Source organism: Ananas comosus, linkage group 4, assembly GCF_001540865.1.
Source record: "Ananas comosus cultivar F153 linkage group 4, ASM154086v1, whole genome shotgun sequence".
In the NCBI taxonomy this organism is placed as follows: domain Eukaryota; kingdom Viridiplantae; phylum Streptophyta; class Magnoliopsida; order Poales; family Bromeliaceae; genus Ananas; species Ananas comosus.
In genome coordinates this window covers 5,020,355-5,038,781 of record NC_033624.1, presented here as the reverse complement: position 1 = coordinate 5,038,781, position 18,427 = coordinate 5,020,355, and the positions used below count along the sequence as shown (strand labels likewise).

The following is an 18,427-nucleotide window of genomic DNA, read 5'->3' as shown; positions in this document are numbered from 1 at the left end:
ATTCTCAATGTTTCTAGAAAAAGCATATTATCGGAAAGCTTACAAAATGTTTTACTATTGATTGCCAAATTTTTCGTCCCAAATTGTGATTTTTCTATTAAAATTTTTTTTATCTCCTCTTTTTAATTGTTATTGTTATCTTTTTTTTTGTTATCTTTTTACCTGCTATTTAGTAAAATTATTATAGTTTTGATGACATGTAAAAAAAAAATCAAAATACCTCTTTTGCCCTTAACTTAAGAGCAAATAAAAAAAGTTAGTAATGGTAGAGAGGTATATTTGAAAAAATCAAAAATTAAAATATTTTTTTTTTGCCTCTAACTTAAAAATAAATAAGAAAAGTTAATTATGATAAAAAAATATATTTGAAAGAGCAAAATAATAATTTTACTAAAATAACGACTATTGTTAACAGTTCATTAATAGAATTTAACTCTAGAGGTATATTTGAAATAACTTAGAATATAAAAAAAGTGTTTTTAATATTGGCTTTTTAAGAACAGTAATAGAAAGTCGGAAATTTTTGGGCGTATATAACCAATTGCCCCTAAACAAAAACACCGAGTATGTACAAACATGGTACAAGCATTCTTGCAGTGAATCCGCGCAGAATACACGAACCCGTCAACACGCGTCGTCCTCCGCGGCCGCGACCGCCACCGCCGCCCCCGCGCAGTTTCGAACCTCCCTAAAACCCCCCCAAACCGCCTGCTGCCATTTCTTCTTCTTCCTCCTCCTCCTCTAATGGCGATTTTTAAAACCCTAAGGTCCCTCTTCCAAAACCCTAACCCTCGATCTCTCCTCTCATTCCACTCCTCCTCTCCTCCATTCCCCCTTTCGTCCTCCTCCTCCTCCGCCGCCGCCTCTGCCGCCGTAGCCGCCGTCCCCCACTTCTCCGGGCCCCTCTTCCTCTCCTCGCCCCCGTGGAAGCTCTCACAATCGGCCACCCCGCTCTACCTGCGCGGGAGAGAGGCGATTTTCCCCAAGGATTTGCTTAACGGGAGGCGGTTCCCCATTATCGGAGAGGTCGGAAGAGGCGTCGTTGGGGGCGTTATCGGGTGGCGGAAGGAGCGGAGCGTGGGTGGAGAGGTTGGGGAAATTAGGGTTGATGAGAAGTTTCTGAATTTGCCGAATTTGGTATCGATCAGTCGGTTGGTTTCGGGACCGGTGATTGGTTGGTATGTACCATCTCATCCTCAATGCACCTTTGTATGATGCTTTTAATTGTTTGCTATGTTCATAGATCAAAATGTATAGCACAGGGTTTTAAGATGGGAAAACAATTATATAATCTATCAGAGCTTCTGTTTTTGTTGATTGTTGAGTTATTATGTGCAAGCTACTTTGTTGTTCATTTCGGCTTATGAAAATGAGTATGAATTAGCTATGTTATTTATAAATTTGGGAAGAACCGATGAAAAGAACAATTTTGTTAGCATGTAGTACATGTGCTTTGATTGTTAGGGAATATGCAGGCATGGAAGAGGAAGGAACAAGATTATTAAGAAAGGGAATTCTTATGAAGTTGCTTAGTTGTGCAACTTCATTTAGCATATTAATTGTTGATCAAAGTGCAAGTTCTATGCCTGTTTCTCAGCTGAATGTCTGTACAATTCTTACAGATGTATTATTCCTTCACACAAACCTACAAAAGGTTCAACTATCGTTCAGCCACAATTTGAATTTGATTCATTTGGACATTTTATTAATTGTGAGGTTTCCTTCAAGGGAAAATTTATAGAGTAAAACAACATATTATTGGAGGTTTCCGAAATGCAAAAGCTCCGACAGGACGTCCACCGTGTGTGAGGAAGGAAATTAAATATTTTATGGCCAAAAATGTGATAGAGAAAAAGCAAAATTAACTCATACCTGACTTTGAAGATGCATATCACTTTGGCGACGATGAAATCGAAGATGATGTCGCAGAAATGAGCTCTCTTAGAAAAAGAGTTGAGAACAAAAGTAGTGGATCTAGTGTAGGAAGTAGTGAATGTACGCTCAAAAAGAGGGGAAAAAAATGAATTCACTCTTGATGCAGAGAATTCACTCCTGATGCAGAAAAGGTAGTTTAAGCTACAAGCTGAAAAAGAGTAGCTAGCATTGTATTGATGCCTACATTTTGGACTAGCATCATTTATTTTCGTGGTTTTTGGTCACCTTGTTTGCGTACTTCTACTGGTTGATGGTAAGAAAAGGCCATTGAAGGGATGTGTTTACGAGGCCATTGATTGAGGGAAGGAAAGCCATTGCTAGGTGTTTTAAAAAGAGAGAGAGGAGAAATATAGTAAATTATCCAAAATTATTAATGATCATCGCAATGCCTACTCCATCGCCTTTTACATGCAGCCGGTTATTTCTTGAACTCGGAATTTTTTATTCAAATTTCATGGAGGTGAGGAAGTTTGCCTTTATTGATTATTTAGCAAATAAAAAGTAAAAAATATAGTCATTTACAAATTTACTCATTTATACTAGGGTAAACTTCAAATTCGCCCCCCCCCCCCCCCCCCCCCCCCCGGTGGTCACTTTGCTTCCCGGTTGTTTAATTTTTATTTCACCAAAAAACTCCATGTCAAAAAGGATGGTGAAGTGAAAATTTTTAAAAAACCATAGGTGACAAAATGAAATTTGCGCTAAACCACAAGGGAACAAACTGAAACTTTTTAAACCACAGGGTGGCAGAGGAAAAATGAGCTAACCTCAGTGATAACGAAGAAGCTCGATTATGATAGAAGTAGCGAAGGAGAAGAGGAGGAGGAAAAGCGGGTCACAAAGAGAGAGAGAGAGGTTTAAGAGTTATATATATATATATAGAGTCTAGCTAGTATGTTATCAATAGCACCAAGCGCTTAGTCCTACCAAGTTTTTCGTCGTTAGAGCTACCCCTTTGATCATATCCACCCGTTAGATCATGCTATCAACCAACCACCCACTCAATCTTAGGGGATCACTATCATTCTAACCACACATCCCTTCATCCAAGGGTTGAAAATCTAATAGCACCAATGACTTTCTGCTATTAATAGCATAGTAGCCTAGTTCTATATATATATATACTAGTCATATGCACGTGCAATGCACGTGAGAAAAAATCAAATAATTTTTTTCTAAAATATATATTAATTTTAAGTTATTAATGAAATTGAAATATAGACTAATACTACTATTCCCCAATTATTACTGTTCAAATTAATTGGGCTTAATTTGGGCAAAAATTTTAACATTTTTTATACCCTTATATATATATATATATATATTATATATATATATATATATATATATATATACACCAATTGATTTGAACAAGATAGTAAAAATATTAATACAATTTTGGGAGAATTTTGAATCCTATCGAGATACTGTTCATATTTTGAAAAAATTTTTGCCTGTACCAATATACATGTTTTATACACCACATTCAATATTTAACATTTATTTTTAAAAAATTATACATTAAAATTTATAAATTTTTAAAATCATAATATCTAGGCATTAAATAAACATAAAAATTAACAATATAAAAAGAGTTGATGAATTTGATAAATAGATGCTCAAAATATATAATGTCATAGAGGTATGGTTATATTTATGAATTTTGTGATTTTTTTTTTAATTTCACAGAATATGAATTGAATTCTAATTTAAATTCGTGAGCTTTTTAGAGGTGTGGTATACTTTTGTATAAATTGAGTATGTGCAGGTGATAGAAAATTAATGCAGCATTTATTTATATATTAAAGTTTGATAGAAGGTGTTAGTATATTATATGTAAAGAAAAATTATATTATTAAAGTATGTTAACTAAAGAAAAGGAAATATAATTTGAATTTAATTATGAAACTTGTTTAGAAAGAAATTAAAGATAATGAAAGGGAAAACAATTGGGCAGAAACTTTGAAATTTTTAATTAAAAAAAGTAAATCTAGCTAAAAATTAAATTACTAAAAAAAGATATTTGTATTAGAAAAGAGAGAAAAATTCAAAATATATATATATATATATAGTTCAGCTATGCTGCTTGTAAAAGCACCAAGCACTTGGTGTTTGTAAGTTTTTTATCGTTAGATCTACTACTCGGATCATTTTCAACCATTAGATTATACTATTCAACTAACCACCCACTCAACCCTAAAGGGCCCACATCATCCTAACCGCATATCTCTTAATCCAATGGCTAAAAATCTAAAAGCACCAATAACTTGTTGATCAAAGTGCAATTTTGGGAGAGTATTTAGATTGATGTGTATATGAATTGTCAACGCATAAATTGTCGACCACCGATGACGTGCATATGCTTGTATCTCGACCACCGATGACATGTCGGTAAACCATCAACAACGCTGATATGATTAGTGGATTTCCGTCGATATATATGCAATGTGAGGACGACTACGTCATTCTAGCAAAGGTGACAACGAAGTTGTGCCGGGCCGATGAAGGTGACAAAAACGATGTGCCGGAGCCGGCGAGGACAACGAAAATGTGAAAAAATGCGCATTATATAAGAAAGGATTGCCAGCTATGTCACAAAAGAAATATTTAAAAAGATATTATTAAAAATATACATACTTTATATTTGAGAAACGTACAGGTAAAAATATGAAAATACTCAAAAAAAAATGCTATAATAGTATAAAGGCATATTAAAAAAATTTTCAGTAGGATCAAAATACCTATAGCGAAGGTGACGAAGGCGACAATGTGCCGGCACCGGTGATGACGATGACGATGAGGAGGACGATGACCATGTGCCGGTGCCGGCAAAGGTGACAAATGAGAAATGATTTACTAAAATATATATTTGAGAATAATTAAGAAAAATATAGGTGAAAAATTCAAAAATTTAAAATTTTATTTAATTAACAATTTAGTTTACTTACATGGGTATTAAATCTTTCTAACAATATTTTACGTGATTGGTGCACGTATTACGTGTGAGAAAGAAAATATTTGAGAAATACGTAAATAAGAGGATATTTTAAGTTATGGCGATAATTACGTTTGAGAAAACACGTAGATATTTGTAAAACGCGTAGATAGAAGATAACGGATATTGAGCGTATTTTTGTCAAGAAAGTAACAGATACTTTTATTTTTAATCGTTGGATGAGATCCAATGGTAAAAACTTAAGATCTATATTTGAGAATAAATTATTATTTGAAAAATTATTTGAAACGAATGGTTGAAAATTACTGGACATAAAAATATTAGTAAAAAAGATAGAGGTATTTTTGGAAAAAGGAAAAAAATTTAAAACTCACGCTTTTATAAGTAGTATAGATATTCTCTCTTGTTTTAATCATACCTGACTTGCTATCACTTGTCAAACTTGACTTGTTATCGCCTCTTCCAAGCGCGCCTAGTGCGCTTAGTGCCTTAGGCCTTAGGCGCTGCTCCTTGGCGAGAGCACCACACCTAGGGAAGCACAAAAAGCGCTGGCCTTGGCGCCTTGCGCCTAGGCAACCAAGCATGTGCCTTTTAAATTACTACTTGTTACTTTGCATGAATATTTTGATTAAGCTTGACAGCTAGAACACTATGCTAGAACACTTAAAGTGTTTTTGGCTTGTTACTTTGGTTATCTTATGCTTATATTGTTTTATGCTTACTTGTGATGATCTTTTTATGTTTGTTTCTTTTTATATCTTCAAATATTACGAAAAGTTGCACCTCACCTCTCTCAATCGCACGCCTGCGCCTTGCGCCTTAACTCTACAAGCCCCTTGTGCCTTGGCACGCCTTGGGCCTTTTCAAAAACTAGGTATATTAAAAACTGCCTGTTGCTGTTAAAGTTCAGTGTAAAGGTGTAACATCTTATTGGAAACATGCGTGTTGAATTCCAATCTGGCCACAGAGTTACAGGGAAAAAGAAAAAAAAAATAGGGAAGGGCATAAAAACTTTTTATGTGAGCTCATTATTTAGCTTTTAATTCAAAAGTAAATTAGTTCAACTGCTCAAACCCCTTCTCTTAACATGTAAACTTGTATGAAGTTGCTGTTGTTTGTTTGTTTGGTTCTGGAGTAAAGATTGAGTGAAGAAACTTATAATGCGTATCGTTTGTGTGATTGCTAGTGTTGGTTCTGTATTGTTCTATCTTCTCTAGTCTTCAAAATCAAGAGGCAAATCTCGAACTGCATTTATCACATCTTTTTGTTCTGTATACAAATATGTAGAAGGATTAGATTTGTAAAGGCAGATGCAAAAGTCAGATTCATGAGTTAAAAAGCTTAAGCAGAGCAAAGAATTGTTGATTGAAGCTAGATAAGTTCATATCTAGAATTTTCATTTTTTCCCCTAATCAAAAGTTAGATAATTCAATAGGAGTTAAACACTTTTCCTGGAGAAATATTATCTTATTATGATACGAAAGTTTGTTATGACACTTCACAGAGTTGAAGTTCCACAATTTATTGGGCAAAGAAAGTCTATTATGCTGCATCTCTTTGAAATTCTAATGAACTACTAACTTGGTGTAGGATGATTATCAATGAATGGTATCTTCCTGCTTTTGGTGCTCTAGTTATTTCTGGAGCAACTGATTGGGTGAGAGAATGCATATTCTGTGAATCATTGTGATAATAAATTTGCCAGCATTCTTAATTTGTCACTTGTTCCTTTGTGTGTGTGTTTGTGTGTGTGTGTGTGTGTGTGTGTGTGTGTGTGTTAGTTGGATGGCTTTCTTGCCAGGAGGATGGGAATCAATTCCGTGTTTGGCTCATATCTTGATCCACTGGCTGACAAGGTTTAATGTCAATCCATGGAATATTTAAGCAAATAAAACATTTATGTTTGTTAGTTTCTTTGTAGCTCCTTATGTTCTGGTTGTCATTAACCTCTTTGAACAGGTTTTAATTGGTTGTGTTGCTCTGGCTATGGTTAAAAAGGACCTCTTACACCGTAAGTAACTTCTCTATGATTCTTAGATGCATTCAGTACGTTGTGGCGGGGATATGCTGGATTTGTTAAAATTTCATAGACTTGGTATCTAATCTAATCTATTTTATGCTCAAGTAGAAACTTCATTGCCGTTTTTGTCACAATTGACGAAAATCCATCCGAAGATAATACTGTGCATATGATTATAGTTAGGGTCTGTAGTAATGTGAAATGTGTTTCAACGGTCAATTTAGTTATTCAGCTTTAACTAGAATCTAGAGGAAATTGTTAAATCTAATGAAACTATCTACTTGAAGTTTAAATTGAATTTAAGTTCATCATATCTAAACCAATTAATCCTGGTTTAAATACAGCTATAATCTTATCATTTCATGTACTTATCTTTATCACATAAAAAATATTCTGTATTTTGCAGTTAAAATCAAATTTTGCCTATGCATCACATAAGCAATGGTTGTTGGATAAATAATGGTGACTAATGAAATCCATGAACATTTATGAAGTTGTCTATCTTAATTCTTGTTGGTTCTAAACTTCATAAGTATTGTATTGTTTCTTACGCTCTGATGCGATTTGTAGCTTCTTCTTGATAAATAAACTAGTGATGGTCTCACAATCAATATGTAATATCATTATATTTTCTGTATCAGTTGTGCTTGTATCCAAAGTTACATTCATGCTTTATGGGAGCTTTGCCCTTTCTCTTCTGCTATGAAAGTTGTGAAGGTGCATTATGCAGTTCATATTGCAGTTTGCTTATCAAATCGGATTATTATTGTCCTAAGAGACAGCATATAATCTATTTTCATTTATATTGACAATATCAAGCACTACTTCTTTCTTTGGCTTTTTTCCCCTGTTGTTATACTCTTAAGGTCCCGTTTAGTACGGGTATAAATTTTTTTATATTCGGGATAGCTTGCTATTCCGGAATAGTCAGGAATAAAAATAAGATTGTGTTTGGTTTATAAAGTTGTTATTCTCTGGAATAAATGACATTGTGTTTGGTTAATTATATGGAATAGTATAGAATAGTGAAAAAAGATGGTGGTTGAATTTACAAAATGCCAACTTTGCCCTTGCCTTTTATTTACGAAGAACGATGGTTGAATTTACAAAATGCCAACTTTGCTCTTGCCTTTTATTTACAAAAAATGATTTTTATTTCATAATAAATTAGATATAATAATTATTAAATACTACACAAAAGAACAATGCAACCCAATATTTAAGTTTACCTAAGTTCTGAAAATGAAATTACTTTGAGTTCCACATGAGAGAGTAACAATAAAATGGTAGATTAAACTTCCAATTACATTCGATTCAATCATTAATCAAATTGAGTACCCTAGTGAACAAATTAGCAGTATCATGTTTTAATGACACGTTATTTAGCCTAGCCTCAGTATCACTAGCTATAAAATGGTTTATAGTAAGTTTAAAATGGGTTTACTATCTTATCTATTTGCTGAATCATGTACTAGTTTTCTCTAAAACATCTTAAAATCCTTGAAAAAAAGAGAGAATAAAACAGTGGTATAATTGGACCAAGGATTTGTTACTTCCCCCCCCGCCCCCCCCCCATTTTTTTCCTTTTTTTTGTGTTTAAACAGCTGAACTAGTTGGACTGGTGATCTTAAGAGATGTTGCCCTTGTCAGTGGTGCAGTCTACAGAAGAGCTTCTATCTTGGGGTGGCAGGTGAACTTGACATACGTTTATGTAGTAAATAAGTAGATCAGCTTACTCTAATCTCACCAATATATTTTTGTTGGATTTTAGTGGAACAGTTGGTCGGATTTTGTCAACCTTGATGCAAATCATCGAGAGAAAGTGGAGCCTCTCTTTATAAGCAAGGCATGTTTTCCCCCATTATGCAAAATGTCAATTGTGTTTTTTTTGTGTATAAAAAGGATATTATTGTTTGCTTCAAAAATATAAAGCAAAATGTGCAAGTAGCAAGATCTTAAGTATTGTGGAATGGGTTGTGCTAAAAATTTGTTGGCACAATATGACACGGTATGGCATGGTGCGTGTCATGCCGTGCCGATGCGTGCTAGTTACTAAAAATATCTGAGCCCAGCTACAAGGGCATAAAATATTTATTTTCTTTGGCGCTAATTTATTCTACTTATTCTATGTCCAAATCTTTTACACTTTATTAAGGTAACTATTTGCTAATTTCAAAGAAAAGAGGGTTTTGAGTCGTGGCATTGCATGGAGGCCATATCAGGCCGATATCTTGTCGGCACGGTATCGCACTGTCGGTACGGCCCGTGCCAATGTGCAATTAAATTCTTGGCGGTTGTCCTTGAATTTTTTATGAATAGCAATGTAGATTCATCTTTCACATAAACAGGTGAAACTAGGTGAGTTTAAGGGACTACCAGGCAAGTGAGAAATCAGGGACGATTTTGTAATGTATTGAAAGTTCAGGGACTACCTGGTAGTTTTAGCTAAATACATATGCTTCAGTTCTTTCTAATAGTGGAGTTTGGTGCAGTTGAATACAGGATTCCAACTGGTTTTAGTTGCAGCTGCTCTTCTTCAACCAGAATTAGGCACTGCAGAAACCCAATTGTATATAACAAATTTAAGGTAATTATCCTGTTTTAAAATCTTTTATGATTGATCTTACAAAGCTCTAATTAGTTAATCGAAACTAAACTAATCGATTAACTAGTTGAATTATAAATGAAGCTTTTGCTGTCATCTTGCTTGCTCTGATCTGAATATAGACAACTCAAAAGCTTAATTATTTGTGATGTTATATTTAACTAGTTAATGCAAGTAAAATGAGGGTTTCCTTTGAGATTTATGTTTCATAGACAGTGCTTTTGTAATGTGTTTCTTTATACTTTTTCCTTTCAAGTTATTTGTTTTTACTGGCATGCTGGTAAACCAACAGAGTAGCTTGAGGAGGTAACTTTTGGATGTACAGATAGCATTGATGAAAAAGGCAAGGTTAAATGCTTCTTTCAGAAGGTGAAAAGAAATAAACGAAAAAGAACTGGAGAGGGTTTTCAGTATTTGCTTGCATGAATCTGTTCATTAAATGCCTACAAAGTGTGTCGGACAGGGACAAATATGTGATATAGATATGACATAGCACATGAAGAACAATGATATGACAAATTCTACAAATCTTAGTATATGACAAGGTGGGGGATATTGGAATAAAAGTTGTTTCAAGTGTAGATTTTCTTAATAACAAAATATTGTGAAATAGTTTGGATGATTGTATGGCAGAATACAGTAAACTCATTAACTTATCAACTGTTAATCCATGATGCAAATTTCATCCAAATGCATGTTTGGTAGCTTATGTAACGTATTTTCAGATCTCACTCCTTACAAATCGCCCAAAAACCTGCCTTGTATCCTGCTCATATCTATTGGATATCTAGCACGTGTCCTTATGAGTATCCCCCAATTGTCTGGCCATTTGCCTAATTTCTAAAACGCTGAATGCTCCTTTGAAGTATCTGACACTTATTGGATGCATCAGTTTTCTGTGATGCCATAACCAATATGGAAATGGCACCTTAAATCGAGTAAGCATCTGTCCACAGCTTGCATGTTGTAATGATGACGGGCGGAGAGTAACTGAAATGGTGCAATTTTGTGCTCCTAATGCGTATATGACTAAGATTCTCACTGTTATTTGTGTAATTTGCTTATTTTTCTTGCTTTATCGAAGAAAAGGTTTGTAGGTTTTCTTAAAAACGTACTGAATTAATGCTTATATCTCTTTGCAGCTGGTTGGTGGCCTCAACTACGGTAACATCATGGGCAGCTTATGGAGCGCAATACTTTTGCAGGAGACCTGCTGTTGCTTCGGGGAAATGGTGATCAAGGTGAACTAATTTATGCCCCATAATCCCACTGCACAACCTGATTGGTTAGATGCCACAAGAATATTGCATTTGCCGCAAAAATTGTCGTTATCCGGTCCATGCGCGTCTAAGCTTCTTGCTTTTGAGGATTTCCCATAGCTTATACTGGTTTAAGATGAGGCTTCTACGTGGAAAAAGGCTCTATGAATTGGAGATCCCCCTCTTGGGTTAGGCTGAGAGTTAAATTTCGCAGCAGATGAGGGAGAAAAATCTTTAAACAACACTCTCAGAGTATATTTTTTAATCTTTATGAAGTTCCTCCTTTTTTTCGTTAAATATAGGAGGGAGATGAAATAGGGCTAAAATCCTCTTGTGAATATTTTGTGATTTTCGCTTGGCCACCATGAATTATTTGAGATCGGTATATCAACCCTGTTAACAAATACTTCTTTTGGTTACATGTATATTTACTTTATCTTGCCTACTCCCTTTGATTGATCAATGTTCCATTTGGTAAATGTTGTTTTTAATAGGCAAAAACTATGCAAAATTTATCTGAATTAATCCAAAATTTGATTTTACTATCCATTTTTTTATTTTATTTTGTTTGAGTCAGTAACAACAGTGTCAACTTCTTATTTAAGTTAATTATTTATTTTAATAAATTTGAAGTTGTGAGAATTGCATAAAATATACTAGCTAAATTTGTAAAGATAAATGAAGCACTTAAATTTTGAAATTAAAGTGTTGCTGATTAATTCAAATTAAACAAATTAAATAATTATATAGAAAAATTAAAATTTTGAAAAGTTGGACGGACAATTCAAGATTAACCCATTTGTCCGGTAAGTTTCATAGGTTTTAAATTTTTTAATATTTTAGAATGGAAATGTGGAAACCACAATATTAATTAGTCTTAGCCAATGTAGGAAAAAAAAAGAGTTCGGTTATGTCACTCTGACAATGTATACTCTTCTTATTTTTTTTATTTCCCCCTCGTTTACTCTTTGAGTGTTTAATCATATTAGTTCATGGTGAATCTAAATTCACTTTATTTTGTCTTTGTTGATCAGAGTTTTCCAAACTTGTTTGGATTTATTTGGCCTCATAAATTTCATTGAAGATAAGTCAAAAATGGCAAATACGGCATAAAAATCAAACAATCGAATGTCATGTCAAGATAACACTGCAGCTTCGTGTATTGCTGTAAAAGTCATATTTACTTTATATTGTATTCGTGGTAATCAAACTTTGTATTTATATAAGTGTTTAAAGAAGTGTTTTGAGTTACCATGACCTAGGTTAGGTTCGGTAATACATTTTCAAAAGTATCCAATTTTATATAAAAGGTTTAAGAAGTCTAAAAAATGATTTCATTTTTTTTTTTCCGTTTAAACTATAAATTTGCAGTGGTAATTGTCATCGAAAAAGCAAGTAGCAAAATGCATTACTAGACACTAGGCTACCATTTGTAAATAAAAAGTCATATTTGCCTGTTGTAGCATTGGCAGAATATTTTCTCTTACTGCTTATCGACGATGTAATTCGGAATATTTCTTTTGCTGCCTACTGACGATGTAATTCAGAATATTTATTTTATTGCTCATTGACAATGTAATTCGTTAGAGCAAGTGCAGTGAGCTTGTTTCTATCTTAAAAAGTGAAAAAGCGCACAACTTAAATCAAGCAGCAAAGTAGGAGATTGAAGGCACTGATTCACCATTTGTGAAAATTCTAATTTGTGTTAATATATTTGTTTTTTGAGAGAATAGGTAGTACGCTACTTGCTTCATTCATTAAATGGATAAATTAGGCTACAAAGGTGAGGCAACCAAGGCCTCAAGAAAAGAACGATCTTTCCAAGAAGAAATCAACAGCTTGAGCCTTTGAACAGCTAATACAGGGTCTAGCTGTATGTTAGGAAAGATAAGGTTGTTCCTGGCCTTCCAAATGGTCCACCAGCAGGCGGCTAATTCAGAAAGTCCATTCCTTCTATTATGCGCACCATTCCTCCCCGTCCTCCTATCCCAAACTACCTGTACATCATCACCCAACTCTCCCGCCTGAACGTCCTCGAGGCCCATCACCACGATATACTTGATTGAGTAAACAGATGGTCCACAAACTCGTCGTAAGCCCTGCACATCACACAGGCCGTATCTCCGGTCCATCCTCTCTTTATGAGGTTATCAGCTGTAAGAGGTCTTTTCTTAAGGACTAGCCAGCAGAACACTTCGACCTTAAGTGGTATTTGGAGCCTCCAGATCATGTTAGCCCGTCCTATAAGCAGAATTGGCAGAAAAAATACCGTTGCTACACCATCTCCACCTTATCTTGTTCGACCTGTGTCCTACTCTAAAACTGCTGACCCTATCTTTGAGCGCCGACAGGTTGGGACTCAGACTAGGCGGAAAGGACGACTCATCGCCCAGGATCCTAATCCAATTCTAGTCCTCACTTTCAAAGCAATCCCTAACCAGAATTGGTTTGCAATCGGGCAACGCGTAAACCTCCGGGAAGGATGTTTGGAGTGTGGTATCCCCACACCATCTGTCCGACCAAAAGTCAATATAGCTCCCATTGCCTAGCTTGTGTTTGATTCCCCATTTGAAGATATCGTTGGTGGTTAAAACTCCTTTCCACCAGTGTGAGGAAGGCCTGAAGCATTTTCCCTCCCGCAGCGGTCTTCTTCTTTGATAAAATAATGCACGGATAATCTTGATCCACTGCAGGTGAGATGCTGTGTGAAATCTCCACCACCATTTGGCCAGGAGTGCACGATTCATAATAACAATGTCCAGAATGCCTAACCCGCCTGCCATTTTGCTCAAGCAGACGTTCTTCCATGCCACTAGGCACCCCTTGCCTGAGAAGTTGCTTTCTCCACTCCAAAAGAAATCTCTACGCAAGGCTTCGATACGCTTGATTACCCAACTGGGTGTCTTGAATACCGATAGAAAGAAAAGAGGTGGTTTGGAAAGCACGGCGTTGACAAGAATAAGTCAGCCCCCTCTTGAAAGGAGTTTGGCTTGCCATCCATCGATTCTATGTTGTAGTTTCAGAATTACCCCTCTCTAAGCATCCTTTGTGGGGGGTGTTGGGGAAAGGGGGAACCCTAGGTAGGTGGTGGGGAAGGTGCCAACTTTGCAGTCAAGCACATTCGCTAGTCTTGCCACTTCGCCCTCAACCCGTCCGAGATAATAGAGCTCAGTCTTCTCTCTGTTGATTTTCAAACCAGAAGCCCACTCGAAAAGGTGCCACATTAGTCTGAGATTTCTCATATATCTTTTTCTAGCCATAGAAAAGAAGAAAGTATCATCCACGAACTGTGTGAGAGTCGTTGTACTCTCGTCAGATGGACCAATACCCTTGAATAGATTGTTAGAAATGGCATCGCTAGTTAATCTAGCGAGACACTCCGCCACCAACAAGAACAGGAATGGTGATAGCGGGTCCCTTTGTCGCACTCCTCTCTTAGTTTTAATCCAATTGGTCGCTTCTCCGTTGACCAATATAGCTACTTTAGCGTTGCATACACATTGTTCGATCCAGTCACACCATTTCGCGTCGAATCCCCACCATTGGAGAATACTAAAAAGAAAGGGCCAGTGGATCTTATCATAAGCCTTTTCGAAGTCCACTTTAATGCCGACCCCCTCGGTGGCCTTCTTACTACCCCAGCCAATTATTTCTGACACGGTGACATACGCGTCGGTGATGTTCCTCCCTTTCAATAATGTTGATTGTGAGGGTAAAACTAGCTCGTTTGTCACTGCTGCAATACGATTTGCTAGGACCTTCGAGATGATCTTTTGGGTACTGTTAATGAGGATGATAGGTCCGAAGTCATTTGCTCTCTCCGCCCCTTCCTTCTTGGGGATCAGACATATAAAGGAGTAGTCGAAGGGAGCGGTGGACAGCCTTCCCTCGTACAACTCCTGAAACAAGTTGAGTAAATCGCCCTTGTTGGTCTCCCAGAAAGTTTGGTAAAATCATAATGGGAACCCTTCAGGGCCCGGAGCTTTATCACCACCCAGTTGGAAAACCGCTTCTTTTATCTTGTTAGCACTGAGAAGGAAAATAACAAACTTCAATGAGCAAAATCCTATATATAAACCTTCCATAACAGAGGATGAATAGGTGAAACTCCGATAACCTTTATCTCATTAGTGCTTTCAAATAAAACCATCAAATTAATCATGTCTTTTAGTAGCGAGTAGCGTTGTTGGGAGAAATATTGTATTTATAAGTTTCTCAATAATTTCTCTCTATAACAAAATCAAGAAATCAAGAAATATCAAATTAAGGCCTCTTTTGGTATTCTTAATCTCACTAATGCTTTCAAATTAAATTATCAAATTAGTCTTGTCTTTCAGTAGTGTTATTAGGTATGACGTCCTACTTTTCAGATAGTCATCCATCCTAAGACTATTCCGACGTTTAACTCTTTTAATCTCTTTGACCTAACAACCGCCAAAAATATTATAGTCGGGTTAAGAATTTTAATCTTATTATATCTCATATATAGGATTATTTGGATCTCACATTAGGAGAAATAAGTATATGTTCCTCAATAATTTTTCTCTATATAACAAAATCAAAAAATATCAAGTTAAGGTACCTTGTTTGTTTTTTATTTTTTTAAAAATGCAAATTTCATATAACTTGATGTGTTGGAGGAAAGATCTTTTTTTGTTGGCTAGTTTATAATACATCTGGCTAAGTAATAGATGATGACTTATTTTGAAAAAAATTCGAAGCAAAAATAATTGCTCTCAAATTTTTATTTTTCTTTTGCTAAATAAATAGTTTGAATGAAATAACACAATCAATTCACGATCCATTCCTGTATTTTCTGATATACAAAATTCTATTAAAACTTAAAAACAAACACAGACGAGCTTCGATTTGAGGCCAAAGCTTCGATTTGAGGCTCAAAATTTAAATTTTGCTTCTTGCAGTTAGAAATTATAGATAAAAGTGTCTATCCAGAATAGGTAACTCAGACGAGCTTCCAAGCTGTAAAAGCACAAGAACCGCCGCTAGGGGTAGGAATGAGCCGAGCTCGAGCGAGCTTATTCCAGCTCAAGTGTATCTTGAAATTATTTTCAAGCCTAAATTTAAGCTCAAGCTCGGCTTGAAATAAATTAGAGTCGAGCTCGAGCTTGCTTGAGTTGACTTTGAGTCGACCGAGCTCGAGCCATAAACGAGCCGCTTGAATTTCTTAACATCATACAATTTATAGTTTAATTTTTATAAATATTATCTAGAATTTGATATAAAAATATGTCTAATAGTTCAACATGCAAAATAAATGCATAAAATACAGCATTATAATATTAAAAGAATTGATTTATAAATTGATTTAGAGGAAGCAACTCTACGAAAAAGTGAAAAAAACGGACAATAATTAGAGTACAGTTTTACTGATTTGGTCTTATAGACTAGTAAATATAGTACAATACCCTAAACTCTATATATAAATATAATTAAAATACATAGTACATACTATTATTCTTATATATAATTAAAATACAATTATATAAAATTATATATTTATAAAATTTTTTAATATACATATATATATATTAAGATATTTATAAATATATATAATTATATATTAATAGATATTTTAGTTACATTTAATAATATATATTCAAGCTTTTCGAGCTCGGCAATACTCAAGCTCGATTTGAAATAAATTTCGATTTTTTTTGCCTGTTCAAGCTCGGCTCATTTAATTTCGTGTCGAGCTCGAGCGAGCCAAATACCGAATGGAACACAAGCCGAACACGAGCTTGCCCGCTCATTTGCCAGCCCTAACCACTGCCCGTTGTCTTCTTCATCTAATTGTCTCTAAATAGTTTTATTCAAATAACACTTTTGTCTGAGAGCAAACGATCTCATCGTAGATCCAAAGTCAACATTCTCAAGAGACAGCAGAATAAGGCATTCACTAACAAGTTCTTCTTATTTTTATTTTTTTTTCTTTTGGTTTAATCATCCTTAGTAGACCAAAAATAAGAAATATCTCTCGGAATATAAATCTAGCCATTCAGTCCTGTCAGGTAAAAGCACAAGCAGACCAATCTTCACCCAAATTAATTCTGACATTTTTTTGAAAAAACTTGGATTAACCAAAACGTTAAAACTAACTAACATTTCATTGAGAGTTTTATTTAAATTTTTTTTATTGCCTATCTAGAACGGGAGATTTAAAGAAGAGGATGTGCGGGTGAAATAATCATTATGCAGCTTCTATGAGGACAAAATGAAAGGGGAAAAGAAAATGGCAAAAAAGATCCAAACATGTTGAATTAGAGCAGTGAGGTGCATCCTTCAAAAGAGACTGATTGGATATTCACCATTCACAGAGGGCTGAAGAAAACAATTGCAAAAGAAGGTAAGATTAGTTTGAAAAGTGCTAATTTTGACCAAAATGATGCCACAAACAACACATCCCAGACTATGAATTCATGGAAAGAGAAAAGCCATCGAGGGTTAGATGGCGGTTACTATCATGTAAGTGGCAATCAGACATTTTTGTCCAATTTAATGGAAACTTAACAGACAGGGTAATTTATACCAGAATGCTGAATCAGATACATGATTCATGTACTACCAGAATTTTGGGCATCTTACTTAACCACTTCCATTTTGATGCAGGGGTATTCAAATTCTCTCCGGAAGTAAAATTAAGCATCAGAGCTACAGAACAAAACCACCCTTAAAGATTTGCTTTTAAGTAAAACAAAAAATATATCAAAGAGATTCATAACTCGTACCGCGATTGAATTTCAGCAAAACAAAGGACAGAGTCTCAAGAAGCGACAACAGAACCCCCTAGCAATTGTCGAGAAAACAAACGAAAGGATAAGTACTTTTTCAGAGGATAGAGTGGGGGATAGTAGAAGATAGTCCTGCTATCCTCCCGAATACAATGTCAACAATATCATCCATGTCCACTTGGAATTCGATCAGGAACCAGTATATTTTGGAGACAGCGATTCCGAAGTTGCAGCATCCTCACGGCATATCCATTTTCCAACTATTTATTAGGATTCTCAGCCAAACATGGTTAGTCAACCATCTTGAACTAAACTTCTCATTTAGAATGTATATCACTATCCCTGGGATTAAGTCCTCAAACAAACACTCGAGAATATGAGTTTCTCCACTAACTTCAACTGGAGAGACAGAAGCACTGCTGAATGATAGTAAAATTGTATCCTTCCCCATAGAGCTACAGAAGAAATGGAACAAGGAAGCGACTAAACACAAATCGTATTTACTTGCTTCCTCCCAATAAACAAAAAGGACAAGAAACTGCTCTGAGCATATATTTTGGTAAGCATAAAATAAAATTTTAATACTTCAAGTTTGTATGATATTGAGTAACAACTTAGTCACCTATACAGCTATACTATACGATATTGCAGATGCAGGTTTATCATGTAATAAGCGTGTCAATCAAAGTCCAGCAGCCAAGTGATGTGAAGATATATGGAGATGCCAACTTAGTTAAAAAATAAATGCTTGACAGATGATCTAAAGTATGTATTTACTACCTAAATTTGTGAATTTATACCTTATTGGTTCTCGTCCTTTAGCTCATCTCAAAATCCTCATATAGTGGCCGAGTACAAGCATCAATATGGTAATAACGTAAAACCTTAGGTACAAAATTACTT

General features: G+C 35.2%; 1 protein-coding gene across 1 annotated transcript; it reads left to right on the top strand.

Moving 5' to 3' along the window:
- Positions 596-11,238, top strand: LOC109709698 (CDP-diacylglycerol--glycerol-3-phosphate 3-phosphatidyltransferase 1, chloroplastic). The gene is made up of 8 exons (XM_020232026.1): positions 596-1,178; positions 6,482-6,548; positions 6,673-6,747; positions 6,851-6,902; positions 8,516-8,601; positions 8,683-8,757; positions 9,404-9,498; positions 10,659-11,238. The coding sequence occupies exons 1-8, from the start codon at positions 745-747 to the stop codon at positions 10,750-10,752; spliced, it is 978 nt and encodes a 325-aa protein (XP_020087615.1). The 5' UTR covers positions 596-744; the 3' UTR covers positions 10,753-11,238.